Consider the following 20,457-nt stretch of genomic DNA (forward strand, 5'->3'; position numbering starts at 1 on the left):
TGCTCTTGATGTTACTAAGCCTTTTGTTTATTAGTAACAACTGACTTGCAGTCAAATTGCAATTAGGTTATCATTTAAGAAAAAGATGACATTGTGAAGTCTAGCAAACATTTTAAAATCTTGTTTTTGTAATGGAAAAGAATTTGTGTGTCAGTGAAAAGAAGGTGCTGGAGGTATCTTTACATACTAGCTCTAGTATACTCCGCATTCAGGTAGGAGCAAACTGTACAGCTATATGCTCAGCAGACACTTGTTTAATTCACTCTTAAAAACCTCCACTCACATATTCCTCAGTTTCCTCAACCACATATGTTAGTGCTCAACTATTTTCATGCTCAGAAAAGTTTCCTTAATCTCTAATTAACCTTCCTTGCTGTAATTTTAGGTCATTCACCTTGAAGGAAAGATCTTCTCAGGTGCTCACTGGATATTTTTTCCCTTCCCTGAGCTAAAGAACCCCAGTTTCCTCAACCTTCTTTTGCAGAGCGGAGTTTTCTAAACCTCTGACAAATCTTGATGTTGTTCTGGTCTATCTGTTTGAACCATACTGTTCCTGAAGGACAGCACCCACACCGGGTGTAACCTTTCTGCACTGCTCTGAAAAGGCCTCAGCTTAGGGGCTACATTGGCCCATGTTTTCAGTCGAGATCTTTGTGTATATATTTGAATACATTTACTTCATTAGCAGTAATATGGCAATAATGATTCAAATCCAGTTGGTAATGACCAAGCATTCTTCAAAATTACTCCTAGGCAGAAGTGGGTAGTTGCACAAAGTGCTAAATTTTACATTTAGTATTGCTGGATTGTATCTTTTCTTCTGCATCAGTGCTCTTATTTTTCAATGTAAGAAACAATTCTAATCTCCAGTACGCTTACTCCTACCTTCTGGCTGATATTCTCAAAGACACTAATGGAAAGAGAAAACAAAATTCCTTCTAAACAATAATCATGAGTACCTGATAATTTCCCAACTTTTTCACCTATATCAGAACATCTTGCCAAAAATTCTTAAGTCATGACAGGGTATGTACTACTTCTTTGCTTTTCAAGTCTCAAAGAAATGCACTGGGTTAATTTTGCTTAGTTTGGAAGATTTAAGGTTTCCGTTTGTCATCCTAAGACAAAGACATTTTCTGTATAAGTGGTTCCTCTTAAACCAAACCTCCTAAACTCTATACGGTAGCAGTGCCTTGTTGCTTTTATTAGCACAGAAAATTCAGAAAAGGTACACTAGGATTGGCTTCCAACTATCTACTGCATTCCAGGATGAGAATCATTGAGAAAGCTAATGAGTGTTAACAAAAAATAAAATTCCTGAAAAGCATCCACTAAAGAATTCCCCAATCTTTTGAGAAATGAATTTACAAAGCATCTATGGGTATTTATTCACCATTACCAGCAGATCTAGCTTCATGAAATAAAATATCAACAATCTGCAACTCTTTAAAGGTGTTTTACGATATTTCTTTTGTATGTTAATATAGTGCTAGTAAACAGAAGTAACCTTAACACTTGTTTGGTAGGTATACAGTATTTTTTCTCTATAATGAAAGATAGAGCAATTTGACTCTGTTTTGTATTTTCTTCACTGTAAATTGATCTAATTCCTTTTTCTTTCAGGAGGCAAATCATATATGTATTTTTAGACTTGGAACGCAAAAATTAAACAAAGTGAAATCTAAATGCGTGCTTTTGTAGGAAGTAGCTCAAACATTATTTGGTTTACTTAGATACTAAGCAATAGACTTCCTAATATAACTATTTAAAGAGAACAGATGTTGGGCGAGATGGAGGAATCAGAGGGAGAGGCTGTACGGGGAAAGCTCGCTACTGTTTTATTTCAGACTGAGACCTTTCGTCAGTTTCTGAAACAACCTGAGGAAAAACCGCCTTAGTAAACATTGTAGCAGATGATGTTAAGACATTGCTTAAGATTTCACATATGATGAAAGCTTCCTGCTTTGATGTTGTAAACTGATACTCCTACTCAAGATCAGTTTTAAAACTTCGTTTATTTCTAATATATCTTTCATTTTTACACAAGAATTGAAGTTGGATGAAGAATATTTTTATTTAGGGGGAAAAAAAAAGTCTTCTGCAGCAAGTATAACCCAGACAATTTCAGTCTCACAGGGCCTTCCACAGGCAGAATCAAGTGTTTGTTATGGATATGGCTTCTGGCAAAGCCTCAGACAAATATGGTGAGTGAAAAGAGCCACTCTCCCTCTCACTAGTTCTTCGTATTCATATTTGCAACTGAATGTTACGGAGCAATTCTTTTATTTAGGCTTTATCGTTATTATAGTAGAAGTAAATGAAACCGTCTAATAAGCAGTCACCAGTTTTCTGGCAAACTGTCTCTATCAGTACCTTACACTTCTGCCCAGTCTAGCTGCTGTTCTTCTGCTGCAGATTTGCCATTCCTCAGAGCTGAGACAGACAAGCAGATTCAAGCTGGAAAGAACTGATCCGACAGATGAAAGGAAAAACAGTGAAAAAATGCTAATAACAAAAGTTAAGTCAATTTGACAAAATTTGTGTTTTTATTAATTGTTTAAGAAAGCGCTAGGAGTCAATTCAAAACTCTGATGCACCAGTTGACTGGGAAGAACATGTAGAGAAAGAGCTAAACAAAAACCTCCACACTACCTAACAACGGCAGGAAAGTTTTTTGAAGCAAGGAGCTTATACAAACAGAACTAAAACTATATATGCACAGAACGAAGAATTCATATTTCATTGCAACACCTAAAAATACATAACATTGAATCACTCAAGTGCCTCTATTCATCGTGCTGTTTTATAAAAGTGCAAGAAGATTTTTGCTTTTGTAGCAAGGACATCTGTAACTGAAATAGCTCAGAGGCCGGTATCTCTTTTGAAACACATGTTAAAAGATGACAACTCCCAAAGGTAATTTGTGGGTGGCATATACACAAGCCACAAACACATTTAAGTTTCTAGTCTCTGACATTTTTAAGGAGCCTTCAAAGAGAAGCAGGAAGAAAAAAATTTAAAAAGATTATTTTAAAGGCTGAGGTTAATTGGATTTATGAAAAAGAAAAAAATATGTGCTTGTTTGTGATAGCAAGTAACTGGAAAAAGAATGTAGAAGATTCTTTTGTAGCTAACAGTGTTACAGTCATACCTTGATGAATGAACAGTAATGGATTCACGCAGGTTTGGAAATCCCCCAGTCCTACAAACCACAGAACGGGTCATTTACAACAAGGACAGTTCTGCAAATTACAAGACTATTTAGTACATGAGAGATGCATCTGCGTAGCTGGTTTAAATAAGGAGGAAAAGTATTTACCGTAAAGACTGTTTTGAATTCTAGTTTTGAAACACAGTTTCTTATATACAGTTGGATAGGAGAGCAAAAAGAGCTGCTTTTATGTCCTATCTGGGTGCTGCTTATGTATATTGTTTTCTAAGTATTTGAGACAGCATATATCTAAATTCACGCTGTATCAGTTTGATTATAATGCAAGAGTCGGTGATAACCCCTAAATTGAATGGCAGGCATCTAAGTGAATTCACAGCTGCCATAGTAGGCATTTCCAGTCAGGTGTCCTAGGGAATTCATAACTGATAGTGTGCACAAGGTGTAACGTCATCTTCTGGAGTTAATACTGAACTTTTGAATCTACCAAGTGCTGGAGACAGAGCAGCTACTTCCCTCCTGAAGCCCGGTAAAATAGCTATGTAAATCCCCATGATTAGAAAATAAAATAAAAAATAATGTCCACTAGAAAAGGAAACTTCATATAAAGGATGACTGTGGGACCTTCTGTTGTTTTCACTATCTGTAATTTTACATTGGGAAGGATGAGCTGATGAACGGCTTGCTATCTTCACTATATGGAGATATGGCTCATTTCACAACCAAATCTAGATATGCAGCCTGAAATATTACTAATAATAACTAAAGCTAGAGGAGGTTATAATCATAAGTCTGCTAAGTAACGCTTTGAGCAAGGACATTTTATACTGATACCCTGTAAGCCTACACTACTTGGCAAATATAAAGTTTTCTTTTTTTACGAAGACTAATCTAGTATGGATGCCTCCCAGAAATCACTGCTAAGAAAACACCCTGCATTATGGGTGGATAAAATTTTAAGATAACTTCTCTTTAAGTTTCAACGATTGATAGAGTACTTTAGTAGGTGTCGGTAATCCTGACCAATAGTCACTGTTCTCACAAATTAAAAATATTCCAGAAAATTTCAGATGACCATAATGTCATAAAAGTGCTAAGACAATGAATAAGAACTGTAATACTGTTGATAGTATGTGAATTTCAATTATCACACAACTTTTTTTTTTTCTAATTTGTTGGTAAACCTGCCTTAGACTAGACGAGGTTCCAAACCTATTAACTTTTGATATAGCAGACACCCAAGAGTGGGCTGGCAAGGAGAGGGAGTTATCAGTGTTATTTCTGACCATGGAAAATGCAAATCAAAGTGATAAAATGGATAGGATTCAATTATTTGTAAATTTTATTTCTAGTCTATCGTGACAGCTTCCAAGCAGAAGAATATAAACCAAGAGTAATTTACATTTATTTTGGGAGCTGCAGATGCCCAATTCCAAGGTCTGAGACTAGCTATCCCATACACTTACTTATGGACATGGACCAAAAAAGCCTGGGCATGACATCAGTGATAGCTGTGAAATTTCATACCCTGGCAGACCACAGAAAATTGGTTTCGGTGCTCTTGGTGGCAGGAGGTATGTTTGATGAAATAATAAAGACAAGTGGCACGTTCCTTAATTTACAGTTACATCTTATATTCCGCCCTCTTTTTCTTTTTGCTATTAATACAGAAGGTTACTTTAATCTACTTACTCTAGAAAATAAAGCTTACCAAAACTAAAAGAATGTTAAAAAGCATGCAAGCTTCTTCATGTAACTTCCTCTGTTTGCAATGTATGAGGGAGAGACATAACTAAACCACAGAATGAGAGTGTGTGCATATCTTTTCCTCCATCTGTTTATGCTCATACATAGGTAGACGTGGTCATATGCTTATATATATGTATAAAGCACAACTGGCTTTAATTCAGACAATTTGAATTTTGGTCCATGAGTGCAACAGAGGCTTCCCTTAGCAGCCCCAGTTGTTAGTGGGTTCATCTTTTAGATAGGACCATTAAAAGCTCCTGGACATAAGCGCAGTCACATCAGTCCCTCCATTGTGCGTGGCTTCTCAGCAGAACTGCACTAGTGATCGTGCAGCCTGCCAGCAGAACCCGTACTCTACAGATAGTTATTAATTTATAATTACCACACTCAAAACCATAATATGTTTTATGTTCATATGATGTAAACTCAAATACGGTAAGAAATCTTAGCAACTAGTAATTACCAAATTATTAATTTGGTAATTTTGCCAAGAAATAGCCTTAGGACTACTTATCTAAAAAGTAAATACGCAAATGTTATTATGTCAATGAAACAACAGAACATGGCGTATCTTCACAGTTGCTTGATAACATGCTGCAAAACTAGATACCCAGCACAGGTTCTATGATATAACTAGAAGTAGCCCCACTGCCTAGGCTATTTTAGAAATGGAATAGGATGTGTACTAAAAATACTTTTTCTTTTTTATTTTATTTAATTATTTACATCTTTTTACACTTACTGCACTGGAATCTGATATTTAGTTTGAAAAAAAACAACAAACATACAAAAAAGTCTGGAGAGAGAGCTTCCACAGAAAACATAACAACAGCATTTCCTCTTGTGCTTTTAAAGGAGAGTACCTGTGCGTTGAGCTTAGGGCACTCCTGATTCTTCTGTCCTTGATTTTGTCCTACTGCAACAGCATAGGTGGCAAGCAGAGTCCAGAGACGCAGGGCTTGCATACAGGCTGCCAACAAAAACCAACCAAATCCTTTTAAGAATTGGTCTGCTATATTCTGTGATTTTTGCTATTCCTGCAGTACAGAAATAAAAGCAGACATGCACGGTACATAGCTACATCACTCTGAAAATACCAATTCTGACACGTACTTAAAAGCAGAGGAACATTTAGGCTGAATTAACCTATTCCAGAAAACCTGGTAAATATATTTATTCCTCCAACGCTGCTGGCAATTCTGTGCTGCCAAATTTTTATTTTAAAAATACAGCTTGTCACAAGAAACAGCTGTAAGTAATGCCTCAGCTCCTAACCCTGGCTTAAAAATACAGCACTGTTGACAGAAGCTGTGTGCACTTACCAGAGGGTTTTGCAGGAGCAGCTGCAGAAGCAAAAGAAAATTCCTCTTGCTTGAGAAACACTAATATAGCAGCACAAGGTGCAGTCGAGGGCGTTTCCAAATACAGCCTGACTAATCCCCGTGCAAAACCCCAGGGTCCTGTGACGCACGTCAGCAATGCACAGCAGTTTGTTATGCTCAGCAGTACAGCCTGACAGGCTTACAGCCGATCAGCTGGTGTACCAACAACAAAACCTTTGACCTTCACTGAATGAACAGCTTTCACGGATGCGGCAGGCAAATCTGGGCTGCTCGAACAAAGGGAGGCACTTGTTTTTCAAAGCAGAAGTTTACTACTTTGTTACTTTTTAACCCTTCTACAGAGCCTTTCCAAGTATTTTAGGATTTCCTGTTGCGGTGTGCCACAACCTCTTACACCTGGTTGACATGGGCTCATTAATGTTTATGAGGGAACACACATTTATTTGTGTAGAAGCAACAAATTAATTAATCTTTGTTTTGACTTTAATTATCTATGTGATACTGAAACAGGAAGTCAAGGAGGCTCGTTTGTTGGGATTACTGAGAGACAGGAGACTCAACATGCTCTCCGAAGTTTGTCATTAGGCATGTTGCCTGACCAGAGACAGTAACTAGGTGACACATTAGATGTATTTAGAAGGAGTCTTTTTCAGTGTGAGAGGATAAAGGAAGTATTGTCTCATCATATTTACAATTCAAAGTTGTGTAAATGCTTACATTATCCTTAAAAATGCTAAATGTACATGCTTCCTCATGTCAGAACTGCAGAAAAGGGCAGGTAGTGTAGCACATACAACCCTCCTAACTCTGTAACCCCCTCCCTCCACATTATCAGGAGTCTAGAAATTAATTAATTATGAACATTTAATTTTAAGGAGGATGTGCTGTTTTACTACATTCAAAAAATCAATAGACTTTTTCAGAATAGTGCAGTGGATCCATATGCTTTGTGTCGACATTCTAACTGTACACCAGGATGTATGTACTCTGTCAGGGTTCCTCAGACTCTGACCTACACAGAGTACTTTCATTTTTTTTCAGTGGTGCTCTCTGTGTTTTGACCCAATGAAACACCTAGGAAATACTTCAGCTCATACAAGAGGTGTCACTTTCATCAACGCTCATTCTCTTAGAACCGAGCAAGATCCCCCTGAATGTACATGTTAAGGTCTGCTGCCCCCTGAAGCAGTAAAATAGTTTGAAAGGTGTGTTCAAAATGTAACATAATCCCTGCAAAGACTGTATACATAACTTACTTGGCATTGGTATTTGCCAGGATTCATAGCTCCCATTAATCTACTTGTTATACCATTCGTATACTGTTTCAGTTAGTAACATAGAGGCAATATTACCTTTTATAGTGTTTTAACATAGTTAGCATGCTTCTGGTTAATAGTATCACCATAATAACAACTGGGAAAGCTATGTATAATGCAGTATCTTGAATAATTATTAATTAATTGCACAACAAAAAGCCATAGCTTATGTCAGGGCTGGATCTCCAATTTTAAATTATGACTTATGATTTAAAATTTACATATGATTTAAGATTGAAGAAGAGTTGCAGCAATTAAGTCCAACAGACTAATTTTTGGTATACAAGACTAATTAGAAAGCATATTAAATGAATGATTACTGTGTTAATGAAAGAGCTAGAAAATGACGTGAGCAAAATTTCTTTGAACTTTAATACAGCCAACACCTAATTCTTAGAAACACATCTACTCTATCTCTAACAACAACGTACTTTCACTTTAATGAAAATGCTGTACATGAAACTCCTCATCTACAAAACAAGGAGGGCTGTCTCTGCAACTCTAAGAAACCTTTGTGTCAAACACTTCAATTACAACAGCTACTACTGACCATGTTCGGTCACTGATGATTTGAGTCAGTTGAGCATTTTGTTTAGTGTTTAACTTCTGGTTAGAGACGAATTAAAACTACCACTTCTTTTTTAAAGAGAGAGTAACAAAAAAGTCCAGCACACTTCTACTCTCACAATACTGAAGGTCATTTAAACATATTTTAAGAACCCATGAACTGAAGAGGTATAGCCATTTCAACAGAGAGGTTCTATTTCAACTTTTTCTTTTTGGCCGAGGGCCGTATCTCGACTGCAGAATATTCTACGCAGAAAAAGAGAGAAAAACCCCACAACTAACAACACTTGAAACATTAGGTAGGAAAAGGTTCGACTTTATATGGTGGTGGGTTAGGTGAGCTTGGTTGTAGAGATCCAGGATGCCATCGAAGAGTATGAAGCATTGGAAGTTTTAGTCTGAAGCAAAGAAAAACTGGTTCTACTGGTCCTCACAAGCCTCTGCCCTAAGTTGCCCCTGTTTGTGGAAAGAAAGGAACACAGCATAGATAAGTTACATAAACAAGTGGAACTTTTTTTTTTTTTTAAGAAAAAGTTGAATACTTCAGCTAAACTTAAATCAGCTTTTATTTTAAAGATCGGGAAAGTTGTCCTATTTAAGGGTCACTTCTGGTCATTAGAATATTTGCTACAAAAGTTAGAGGTGACCGAATCCTTGCTACGGTATAAACATTAGCTAGTGGCTTTTCATGAGCTCACTACTTTTTACTCTTTTTTAGTGAGCCTACTAAAACCGAACAACTCTGAATATATTCCTGCTATTTTGCATATTGCCCAAGTTTACTTGAGCAATATCTTGTCTTATTTCAAGAATCTTTTTAAACATTAAAGAATTGTATTTGTTTTCTAATTTTGCTTGTGAAATAAGTGTACTTGGTAGTTATTTTCCAAATTAGACTACTTGATATACTCTTCACAGGAAAGGGAAAGCTAACTGAACCTTAGGACTCAAGTACCAAAACCAAGCAGAAGAAAGGAACCAACAGAAAATGATTTTATTCAAATATTTTGGTTTCTTTTTATGCCCTAGGGAACTGAGTTAAGAACAACATACTGGTTCTAGGAACAGCTTTTTACATTTGTAAATGTCAGTTACAAGGAAAACAAGATAAATATTCAGTTTAATGAAGCTAAGGTAGATAAGGGTTTAGAAGGATGCCTTGCAGGAATTTTGGATACCACTTATTTTTCCAGTACAGGCTTGGTGTAAAAAAATGCCAGTCATAATTACACTTGTTCAGATGCAATACTGAAATATTGTTTGTATATGAAAGTGTGTGTATGATAGAGATGACTCATCAGGAATGTAAGACATTCTTTAAACGGAAAGAGCTTGAACAGCACTTGCTATGGAAAAGTCCTAAGAACATACTAAAGACTTGGAGCATCTACCCTGTGAGGAAAGGCTGAGAGAGCTGGGTATCTTTAGCTTGGGGAAGAAGAGGCTGAGGGGAGATTTCATCAATGCTTGTAAGTATCTAAAGAGTGGGCATCAGGAGGCTGGGGCCAGACTCTTCTCAGTGGTGTCCAGTGACAAAAGAAGGGGCAGTGGCCACAAACTAAAGAACAGGAGGTTCAAGCAAAGCATGAGGAAATACTTCTTTACTGTGAGGGTGACAGAGCACTGGAACAGGCTGCCCAGGGGGGTTGTGGAGTCTCCTTCTCTGGAGACTTTCAAAACTCGCCTGGATGTGTTCCTGTGTGATCTACTCCAGGTGATCCTGCTCTGGCTGGGGGGTTGGACTAGATGATCTTCAGAGGTCCCTTCCAACCCCTGACATTCTGTGATTCTGTGAAGAACAGCTATTAGCCTAACTTAAGGTCATGCAGTGAGATAAATTATTCTAGTTTAATGGCATCTCAAGGTGGCTACTCTATGAAAGTCTATGAGGCCAGATTTAGAAGGGGTTTTTGTGTGGAGGGTTTTTTTTTTTCTGTTGGTTGTTTGATTTTAAAACAGGTTCTGCAGTTCTGGAAATCTAAAATGAAGAGACTGTTTAGCATCAATTTGAAACATGTAGGAAGCCATGATTAGCAATTCTATATGGAACTGATTGTTCAGGTTAGAGAATAAATGATACTACAGTATTGTTGACTGTTATGCACCTTCCTCTTGTGCTTGTAAAAACACTCTAAAATCTCCAATAGAGATAAATCAACAGACATTGTGACTCTTACAAGAAAGAAAGAATGAAAGCAAGCTGAATACATTTCAGACTTGATATTCTGAAGTCCAGGTAACAGAACATAGGGGTAAGATGTTCTAGTGGACTTACACATTAATGAAAAACATATTTCTCCAACACAGAGGTATTGTTACACATTACTAAACTCAGAACTGTAACAATTGTGGCAATAGAACTTGACACTTTACGAAATGTTTCAAATCCTCTGTAGAAGTCTATGAAGAACTAGTAGTAACTAGGGCCAGAATTTCCAGCATTTCATGTGAAATCCTCCTCTCACTTATTACTCCAGGCAAAAATTTAATTTCTTTCCAAGAGAATATAGGGGGCACAAAGCATACAGAACCAGTTCTGAAGATTCTGGGACTGAAAGAACACAGCTCAGGGTAGGCACTTTTGCCTCTGATTGTATGTTAGTCATCCCTGTGCTTTGCTCCCACTCCCACACTTTGGAGAGAATTAACCTTTTAAACTGGCATGTTAAAAAAACCACCACAAAGTTATGTATTGTTTAGTAGTCAGTAAGTATCTGGAAATGATGAAATGATCTTCAGTCAGTAACCATGTATCTTGGAAATACCACTCTAGAAACCACATTCTACCTGAGCCAGAATTTAATCTGGTGGGTTTTTTCTTAACTATTCCTTTTCTCTCCTTGCCAGAAAAAGAATATAGAAAGTATTCTAAATATAAGCAAGCTCAGATCAATACTAAAAAGTTATATTGTTACACTTAAATTTTACAAATACCTTCTAAAGCACTAGAATTGAAGGAAGAAATCAAGGTTCTCACACTTGATACAGCAGAAGAAAATTGAGCCTTTGTTCTTGGCCTTCCTACTTATATTTCACTGGTGCCTATTCTTACCAATGTTTTCTGGATAGCCTTCTCCATAAATCCATTATGCACTCGCAACTCAAATACCCAATGCAGTTTCTGGTTTCCCTACCTTACAGGGGATAGAGCAGAACTCAAAAAGACTCTGAGAAGGGCAGTAAGGAGGAGCCATGATATGAAAAGCTACATTCAATGAATAATTGAATGCAATAGAATTCTTAAGCCTGGAAAAGATGTGAGTGGTTAACAGGGAAAAGGTTGATAGAGAAAGATTGTTCACTGTCTCTTCCAGTGCAAGAAGTAGAGGTCATCAACTAAAATTAATAGGAGGCACATTCAAAACAGTCAGGTACAGGTCACACAATTAAGTAAAGCAGTAACACGTGGAATTCCTTTCTGGTGATACTCTAAGTTTACACAGCCTTAAAAAGGTACTGCATAACAACAAGAAAAAACCTCAAATTACACGATCTCTGAAACACAAGCTGCTGGAGGCTGGGAGATAATTCCATGAAAAAATCATATCAACTTGCCACATTCTTATGCTTTCTGTGAGTCTCTGCTATAGACCACCGCTAGACAGATGATACCACCTGTATCAGGCAAGACCTTTCATGGAAGGTAAGTCGACACTCCCTTTTTGTAACATTACAACAGGGAGAAGAATTTGCTCCTCATGATAGCACTTCAGTTTAATTTCAAGTATCTTATTTTTTGCCCCATCCTTCCTTTTTCCTATCGATGCTTTTTCAGAGCGCACAGATAGAGGAAATTAATTTTTGACAAACTAGAATTTTTGAATTTGAGTGGTACTCTCATTTTCCTTTAATACTGCTATGGTAACTGGGTACATGTTGGTGTCTGGTTATCTGGAAGATCCTCTTCCCTCTCATGTTCCACAGAATCTAATGCATACTGAAAGAATGCTTATAGGTGAAGGTGTTGGTACAGCTAATCCTTCTTAGAAATATCTAGGCAAACAGTACAGAATTCCCAGAACTAGTAGTATGTAGATACTGTGCTATATTTATAAATTCTTAATTAGCTATCAGGTGTGCACAGGCTACCTTGCATAACATAATTTTGAAGACCTATACTAATTTTTCCCCCTAACTGTACATTTGCATGTATACTTTTTATATGTAGGTATCCTGTATAAATGTATATGCACATGTTGAAAGAATATAAACCAAATGCTTGTTTCCCTAGAAGCTTCCCATGTAGCACCATCTAGAATGGAATTTGCATTAAGCCTAAGGCCTGGGGTGAAGCAGTTGCTGCTGACTCCCTTATCTGCTTCTAAGAAAAAAAAAGTCTGCTTAGATTTTTTTTTTGCCCACTAAGCCTAAGAATGCTGTATCTAGATCAAATAAACTCTGACCCTTGAAAACTGGCGTTGCAGGACCCAGTTTGAAAGCAAAGTCAGCAGGACAAAGTTTAATCTACAATGCATTACCAGACACTACAATTCTCATGGAAGAAGGTAGTGCTAGTATAATATTCCAATTAAAGTTACACATTGAGACTAATTAAGCTTTTAACTGTTAGGATCTCTTTGACTACAGACCTGTCTTTAAACTAACTGAAAACATAATCTGTTAAGTCTACAGAGGAAACACAGCTATCATACACTCACTTTAAAGGTAATCAGCATGATGTCTTGAGGTGTGATGGATTGTGTCTCGCTGTTTTACGGATAACTCACTGACTGTTGGACCCATTCAAACACGCAACTTGATGTTCCTTATTTCTTATATCTCTGTGTATTTGCCCTCTGGAAGTGATATAGGACATATTCAAAACCAGTCTGTAGTAATACAACCACTACCATACTTTGTACTACACTACTACTGCTGCTGCTAGTGTACCAATACTGCTACAACTTTCTACTACTTCCTCCCCTTCAATTTCACATACAGTTTTTCCTCGGTAACATGTAGAGCAGATTGAGGCTTTCCTGTGACTGATTTCGGTTGCAAAGGCAGATGCAATCCAGAAGAATTAGAGTTGGGTTAATAACTGCTAAGTGTAAAAATGACACTTTTGCTCTGATAGCAGATAAGTTTCCAAGAGGGAAAGCTTTAAAGAAGCACCGTTAATGGTACACTACAGCAGTATTCATTCTGTCAGCATTAAGGTGCGGTAAAACAAACTCTTAGGTAAAAACAAAAGCTCTAATAAACTTGGATTACTTCAGTGATCCAATTTGCAAAGCAGACAAACAGCTCTTTACATAAGGGTGCAGGAAGGAAGCTACAGGTAATGAGTGGGGAAACAAATAAGAACAAGCCTATTTAAACAGGAATGTTTCTTGGTGGCAAAACCAGCTCAAGCCTGAAATTCTATATTCTGACATTTAATGAATCTTCAGTGTCCAAGTCTGGGTCTTGCTGTGTTCAATTAAAAAATAAATATATTAACTCTTTTTTTAAAGGCTGGCATATATGAAAGCAGAAGCCACATTTCCTTCTTGAAATAGGCTTTATTTACATAACTTATAGAAATGTTATGAAAAATTATTTTTGGAATTATTGGCTAAGTCAGTGCAGTTCTGTATTCTTTTGTGGCATACTGAACATAAAGATTAGTATTTAAGCATGGTGTCTTCTTTGACCTGCACGCTGCAACTGTAAGATACGTCCAAGTATACTAAAAAATGCCTCATCTTTCTTAATATTCACATAAAACACTCTATTTATATAAGGAAAATCCAGTGAACTTTTAATGAACATGGATTTTTTTTTTCCTTGAACAGTTAGAAATTTCATTCCTAAGAGAGAAGTGACCAACACAACAGCCACAGATTTCAACTTAACAGTACAGTGCCAGTCAGGCTGTTGTGTGATTGATAGCAGACAAAAAATCTGCCTACTGCAATCGTGGTAAGTTCTCTGATGTTTCACAGCAGCTGACCATTGGTGATTGATTACATTTTGGGTATGAGAAAGTGGCTGACGTCCAGCAGCTGGTCAACATAACTGCTACAGACTAACTGCTGCACAGTAACATCACTGCAAGAGGCCAGGGGAAAAGTCAGACTTCATGTCCTTTTATTTTTCACATCCTCCACAACAGATACTTACTCAACTCTCTGGCCCAGTCTTACATGGCCTTATATCTTTGCACACTGGTTAGAAAATGAGGCCAGGAAAAATAGTTGTGGGCTATTCCTGCCTATCAGTTGCATGGAGCATGTGACGGGATCAGCCAAATTTCAGCGCTAAGCACCTGGCAGGCAGCAAAGACATAGCTGCTACTCCAGGCCTTCTGCATGCAGGAGCAGTTCAGTTGTATGTGTCTGACCTGGAGTCAAGTAGTGGTTACAAAATGTGAGTCGTTTTGCAGCAGGATTTCTTAAATGCCAGGTTAATTACAAAATAGCATATATCCATCTGCAGCAATCTACCGTGCAGACATAAAATTCACGCTAGGGCCACCTGCTGCTCTACACTGTCTGCTGCAGTTCTGCTAACTAAAATTTGAAGCTGGAAAATTAATTACCAGCTCACAAACACACTAAATTATAGCAGTAAAATCTAAGAGTGTGCTGCTTTTTCAGTATTTTCCCTTAAACGCTCTCCAAGACCTACTCTTCACAGTAAGTGATTAGCATACTGTAGTACACTTGCACAAAATATGCTTGTGTATGCACACATGGAGGGAACAAAGGGAGCTGATGGCTTAAAGTCTATTAACGTGAACTAGAACTAGCCAACACAGAAAATGTATGATGTATTTTGCATTATGCAATTCATTCAAGTGAAAACAAAAGGTGAGAGGCAGCCATGCTGGTTTTTTCTGTTGTTGTTTTTTTTTTTTTTTTTTAAGGAAAGAACTTCAGAAGTTCAGGTACTTTGTAGAAGTTTCCAGCCATTCAAAAATTGTGATGTTTTTACACTTACAGGTATATTTAAAATTGCTACTGAATTACTGAATTACAGATAGTAATTCTCCTGCCTATAAACACATAGATACAAACCCTGTGTCTCTTCAGTGCCTACATGAATCAATTTAATGTTTTTTTATAAAAGTTGGTAGTTCTTGTTAATTTAAGATTGCCTGTTGAAGTACTATACAACTTTAATTCATAATACAAAGAAATTTGCAATTATATGCGTATTCAGACAAAAACACCTTCTAACTGCTTGTATTGACTGAGAGTTAAAGGCACCATGTTTAATACTTGCAGATTTCTTAGTGATCTTGATATGTTAAAGGAGTGTAATAGAACAGAGACCATTATAGTTCAATCAATAATCAAGAATTATCATGAAGAGGAGAAAAATCACTTGAAAATATGACTTAATACATTCAAAGCATTTATGAAAAGGTAAGCGTATTCCAAAGCAGAATGATTCATTGAAAGACTGCTTTTCAGTCTTGGAGAAAGATTTCTTTAAAAAAGATAAAAGAAAGCAGCAAATAAGCTCTTTTGAGAATATACCTACAATATTTATAGAATCCTGACACTTACTTATATTTACTACTTGGAGCTCAATTTTCAGGTGTAGCTCATCATCGTGTTTTTGATAACTGTTATAACTGGGATAAATGAGTTCTAAAGAAACTAATACAGAATTAGAAATTTAGTTGACCTTCCCATACCCATTCCTTGTAAGAACATGTTTCAAGACCTACTTAATTAAAAAAAAAGAAAAAGGAAGGCAGTGGCTATTTCAGAACACTAAAACTTATTTCTGAAACTGATGGTTAAATTGTAGGATCAGCTTATTATACTAAATAAAGTAAAATATTAGCATGTACATAATCTGTATAATAGACTTCTTTTGATTCTTAGCAATGCTAGAAAATACTGAAATTGAAATCAGTTTTTCTTTTCCTAGGATCCATTTCTAACTGAATTATTTTACAATGAGAATAAAAACATGAACCAAGCTTAAAGTGTTTTTCCTGGCCTGTGTAAACTTGTTTTACAAGCCACTTTCTATGTTATTACATATTATGATTATCTGTACAAAAAGCCTGTGGGCAACACAACCATGTTTTAGTATTGCTGTTGTCTATCAATGTGTCAATGTGATTCTTCTATTGAGAAGAACAACCTAAACAAAAACCAAGTTTTACAGACACAGTTATACAACATCTCCAGGACGTATACCAAATTTAACTTGGTTTTAACATTTCAACGAAATTCTAAAAATTAGTCTAATACTTTAGCTGCTGGTGATGTAAGGGCTCTCAGTGACACATGAATAGGCAGAAGCAGTATTAGGTTTCAGGAGTTCTTTGACTTTTCACTACTTAGTTTCATATCCCAGACTATTTTTTCGGAACAGTGTTATTCCCGCATGGACCACACCACTGGAAAGCTCTCAACATTTTAAATATTATCACTGTACTACCCAGAAAGTCACAATATCCTGCAGTGGTATCGGTAGAGACAGTCCATGTTCCTTCCATTCTCCTTTTGCTGATTCCAGTTTGCTCAGACTCAAACTCTTCCTTGTTTTTCTACAGGAAAAAAAATATGCATGAAGGGGTTTCACAACCATTTAGATTCTTGAATATGTATGGTACATATTACATATTCCTTCAGTTTACTCTCCACTTGGAGGTCATCAATGTCTCGTGCTAGAGTAACGTCACAGTTACTATAACAACTAGTTACTAGCAACAAGACAAGTATAAAGAAGTGGAGTATATGTGATTGCTGCCAGCTGTAAAGGTCTGTAGCCTTCATATGTGGCACAAATGCTCTGATGCTCTATGAAACAAGAAGCCAGCTTCACCAGAGACTGGCAAGTATAATAACAATAATAAACCCCCCCAATAATATTATCACCTCACGCAAACCTTATGATAGTCACACAATATGTTCCTTTCTTTCTTAGGGAGGTAGATAAACAGCAGTTATCTCACTTCTTACTCATTTGTTTATTTATCTCCAAGTAAATTCTAATATTGCAAAAGTCTGTGCATTTCTTTTCCTCCCCTGACATATTGAAAAAGAAACTGGCCAGAGACATTTAACATTGGCTGGTTGAAAAGTTTACCATAAAATGAGAAACTGCTTTTAAAGTTGATTTAAATTTGCTCTTGCTGAAATTTGTCACAAAGTCTATTTTTCCAGTAACTAGATCCTCCAATTCAAGAACAGAATGGAGAAATAGAAAAATGTAACTTAGCATTTGCCCAGTTTCCTGGAAAACAAACCTGATAGAATGTCTCAGTTGAAGGTATTCTGCCATTCTGTTTTTAACCAGCTCTACTACATTTCTTATAAAATAAATACGAGAAGAAGCTCCAAAACTAAAGAGTAAGGAACAAGGTGCTGAAAAAACTTCTAATGTTCCACCAACTTTGTGAAAAAGACAAGCAACAAAAAAATACTGATACTACATTAACCATTTTTTCTTACATTATCCCTATATTTAATTAGCATGGACTCTTTTTAACAGATGAGCGTTTTTTGAAAGAATGACAACATTTTTCACTCTGGTTTGTGAACACCTGTGCTCTGCTTAGTTTGTGAAAGGCTTCACGAAATGTTGGCAAGAAAGTCTACTGTCAGTAGAATTGATTGCTATATAAGGATCCACAACTCCACTGCAAACTTGTTTAGGGCCTGAAAAATCCAAGACACTGAATGTTACCATAAGGTTTAATCTCTTTTAAAAGTAGCTATCAAACACTACCTAGTAAGTTACTTTAAGAATTTTATTAATTATTAACCTTGTCTTTAAATTAAAGTTAGCAACGTTGCAGCTAAATTTACTTTCACGTGACTGCAGGAATACTTTTACAGCTTCACAGAAATGGCAATCGGACTGTGCAAAGCAATACAGAAGGCTTTGGGAGATAGTCATTTCTTAACACACTGAGCAGAAATTCACATGACTGGCTTTGTATTTAGTATTAATGCCTCTTACTTCAGAATTGGGGCTGAAATAACTGTTTACATGTATCGGTGCCTAATGGAAACTCCCTGTTAACAAACTTCAGAGGGTCAATGGAGACACAATTATTAACACTAATTCCAAAATTAAATCTTTGTTTCCAAATAACATGCAGTAATTTTACAGTGTCTTCCCTAAGCTTAAATTTGTGTACCAGGCTTATTACTTTCTCTAAAGAATTCATCTACTAAAATGTGAGACAAACACTTAAGAATTTCTTGATTTTTATTATTCCACAAGGAAACATGGTTACCCTTATATTTTCCACAGTGCTTAAGAATCTTTTCCACTTTTCTTCACATTAAACATTTCTGGTTTCGTAATCCCTTATATTAACTTGTCTTATAGATATTGTATTTGATTTGTAAAGGTCACTGTCTTTTCAGCATATAAACACTGCTAAAAGTAATTTTTTTACTTACATTATGGTCTTATATTAATATTTTAACTCAAGAAAAAAGTAAAAAAAATCCTATTGCTGCAGTTAATTGTAATGAAAAAGTACCTAACTGGTGATAATTGAAGTCACATAACTAAAGGTTAAACAAGCTTGCTCCCTACTGATTTTGACAAAAGCTATAAACCAAGGTAATTCTACAGGTTTAAAACCAAAGCGTAACATTCCCCGAAGAAATCCTGAACCAAAAAAAATCTGCCAAAAATACAAGAACAATCCTGTAATTTTAATTTAACACAGAAGATCAGCCAAGTATAGTCACTTGTGTGTTAGAAAAAATACATTTCAATAAAGCAGTTTTGTCCCCCTCCAACTTATACTAAATTACAAACTGCAAAAAAGCACCTTCTCCCCAAAGCTCGAAGGAAGGTGTCTCTCAAGATTTAACTATAACAGACATAGTGTCTTATAAATGACAAACATTGAATGAAATCAACATTGGTGTATGAAACTATTTTATGAAGTTCTCTAGAATGCAGCATATCCAAATAAAACAAACACTTAAACACATTTCCCCCTTGTTTGATGAACTAAGCTTCTTGCTATCAAGTTTATATAACTATTTCACGTCTTTCAAAGAAATTTCACAGACTGATTACATGACCATTGAAAATAGTCTAGGAAGAAACACTTGCAGCTGATGAACTAAAGATGTTGTATCCAACAGTAAAATGTTTCTGTATGAGAAAGTTGACATGCTTTGAACAAGCTTTGTTTTTCCCTTGCAATTTAAAGTTGAGAAAACTCTAATCATAAAAGTGGAATTTCTGCATGTATCTATTTAGGATCACAGATCTGCATCCAAGACTGTAGCTCTGAAAATGTTATCTGAAGTTCATACTTAAGAAATTCACTTGCCAGAAATCAATTTAACATTGGTGTAACGATTTTTGTCCCTGCGGAAGGCAAGATCTTCGCAACAAAGATAAAAGTTAAAGACTTTTCAGCCAAACTACCATGTTAACATTCTACAGAAAAGTAACACAATGTACCTTTTTAGCAAGTAAATGGGATATTGTAAATAGGAGTTGATGAAACTATTGAATCTGCATTTTGAGTGTTTGTATGATCAGGCTTTTAAATGTTGCTATTTTATTGTCCATGTAACTCTAAAGGAAGTTATAGCATTACAGTACTAGAATTAATAAAAACAAGAATAATTTATAGTTAATCAGTGTTATGCCATTGTAAGTTCTCAAATGAGTTTTGTAAAGTTCTACTATAGATCTATTTCTAAAACAGGGCTCTGGACCCTAGAACCTCTCTAAAGTGGCAATCCAAACTTTCTGCCCTCCCACAAGCTGTTGCAAGTGGGCTTACAGAAAACTTAAAAGCAAGGTACCACTCTCCAAATCACTGCATAATGTGACTGATGACTAGAAACTGCATTTGAGTATTTTTTCCAACAATACATATGATGACTCTATGATTAGTGTAATTCTTATCTGGATCCACATTAGCACAAACTGCATTGTACAACTTCTACTGGCAAGTGTTGTATTGGATGGCCAAGTAAGTAGCTATCTCATAATTTACATATAGAAACCTACAGTTCTTAGCAAGTTCTTAGTAAAATGTATGTTTTCATGTTTCTGAGCTTTTAGTAAAGTTTTGCATGGGCATGACAAAATATCCATTGGCTAATATCAAGCAACCTGATACCCATTTGGTTCTACAGTACAGTACTGTCCAAACCACAAACTCAAATTTTGAAGGATTTCAATGTAACGAGCATATTGCCTACATAAGACCTTTTCCCATCCAGTTACTAATAAGCAGGTATTTAAATAACACCCTTAACAACAAGTTTAACAAGGGAGGTAGAGAGACAGCTCCATCTTCCTTTTATAGTAACTGTGATCAGACGTCGCTTCTCAGATTCAAGAGATGGCTCAACACGCCCTCCCCTTCTCTTTT

At 36.3% G+C, this 20,457-nt stretch overlaps 1 protein-coding gene across 1 annotated transcript in view; it reads right to left on the reverse strand.

Moving 5' to 3' along the window:
• NT5C3A (5'-nucleotidase, cytosolic IIIA) overlaps positions 1 to 6,354 on the reverse strand; it is a 12,572-nt gene extending 6,218 nt beyond the window's left edge. Inside the window, exons 1-2 of the mRNA XM_009869220.1 lie at positions 6,241 to 6,354; positions 5,782 to 5,888 (exon numbers count right to left, since the gene is read on the reverse strand). Of these exons, the coding sequence (XP_009867522.1) occupies positions 5,782 to 5,883 (102 nt within the window). The 5' untranslated portion in view covers positions 5,884 to 5,888; positions 6,241 to 6,354. The remainder of the gene's footprint in view (positions 1 to 5,781; positions 5,889 to 6,240) is intronic.
• Between the last annotated feature and the right edge of the window lie 14,103 nt (positions 6,355 to 20,457).

Source organism: Apaloderma vittatum, unplaced genomic scaffold (genome assembly GCF_000703405.1).
Source record: "Apaloderma vittatum isolate BGI_N311 unplaced genomic scaffold, ASM70340v1 scaffold5070, whole genome shotgun sequence".
Taxonomy (NCBI): Eukaryota; Metazoa; Chordata; class Aves; order Trogoniformes; family Trogonidae; genus Apaloderma; species Apaloderma vittatum.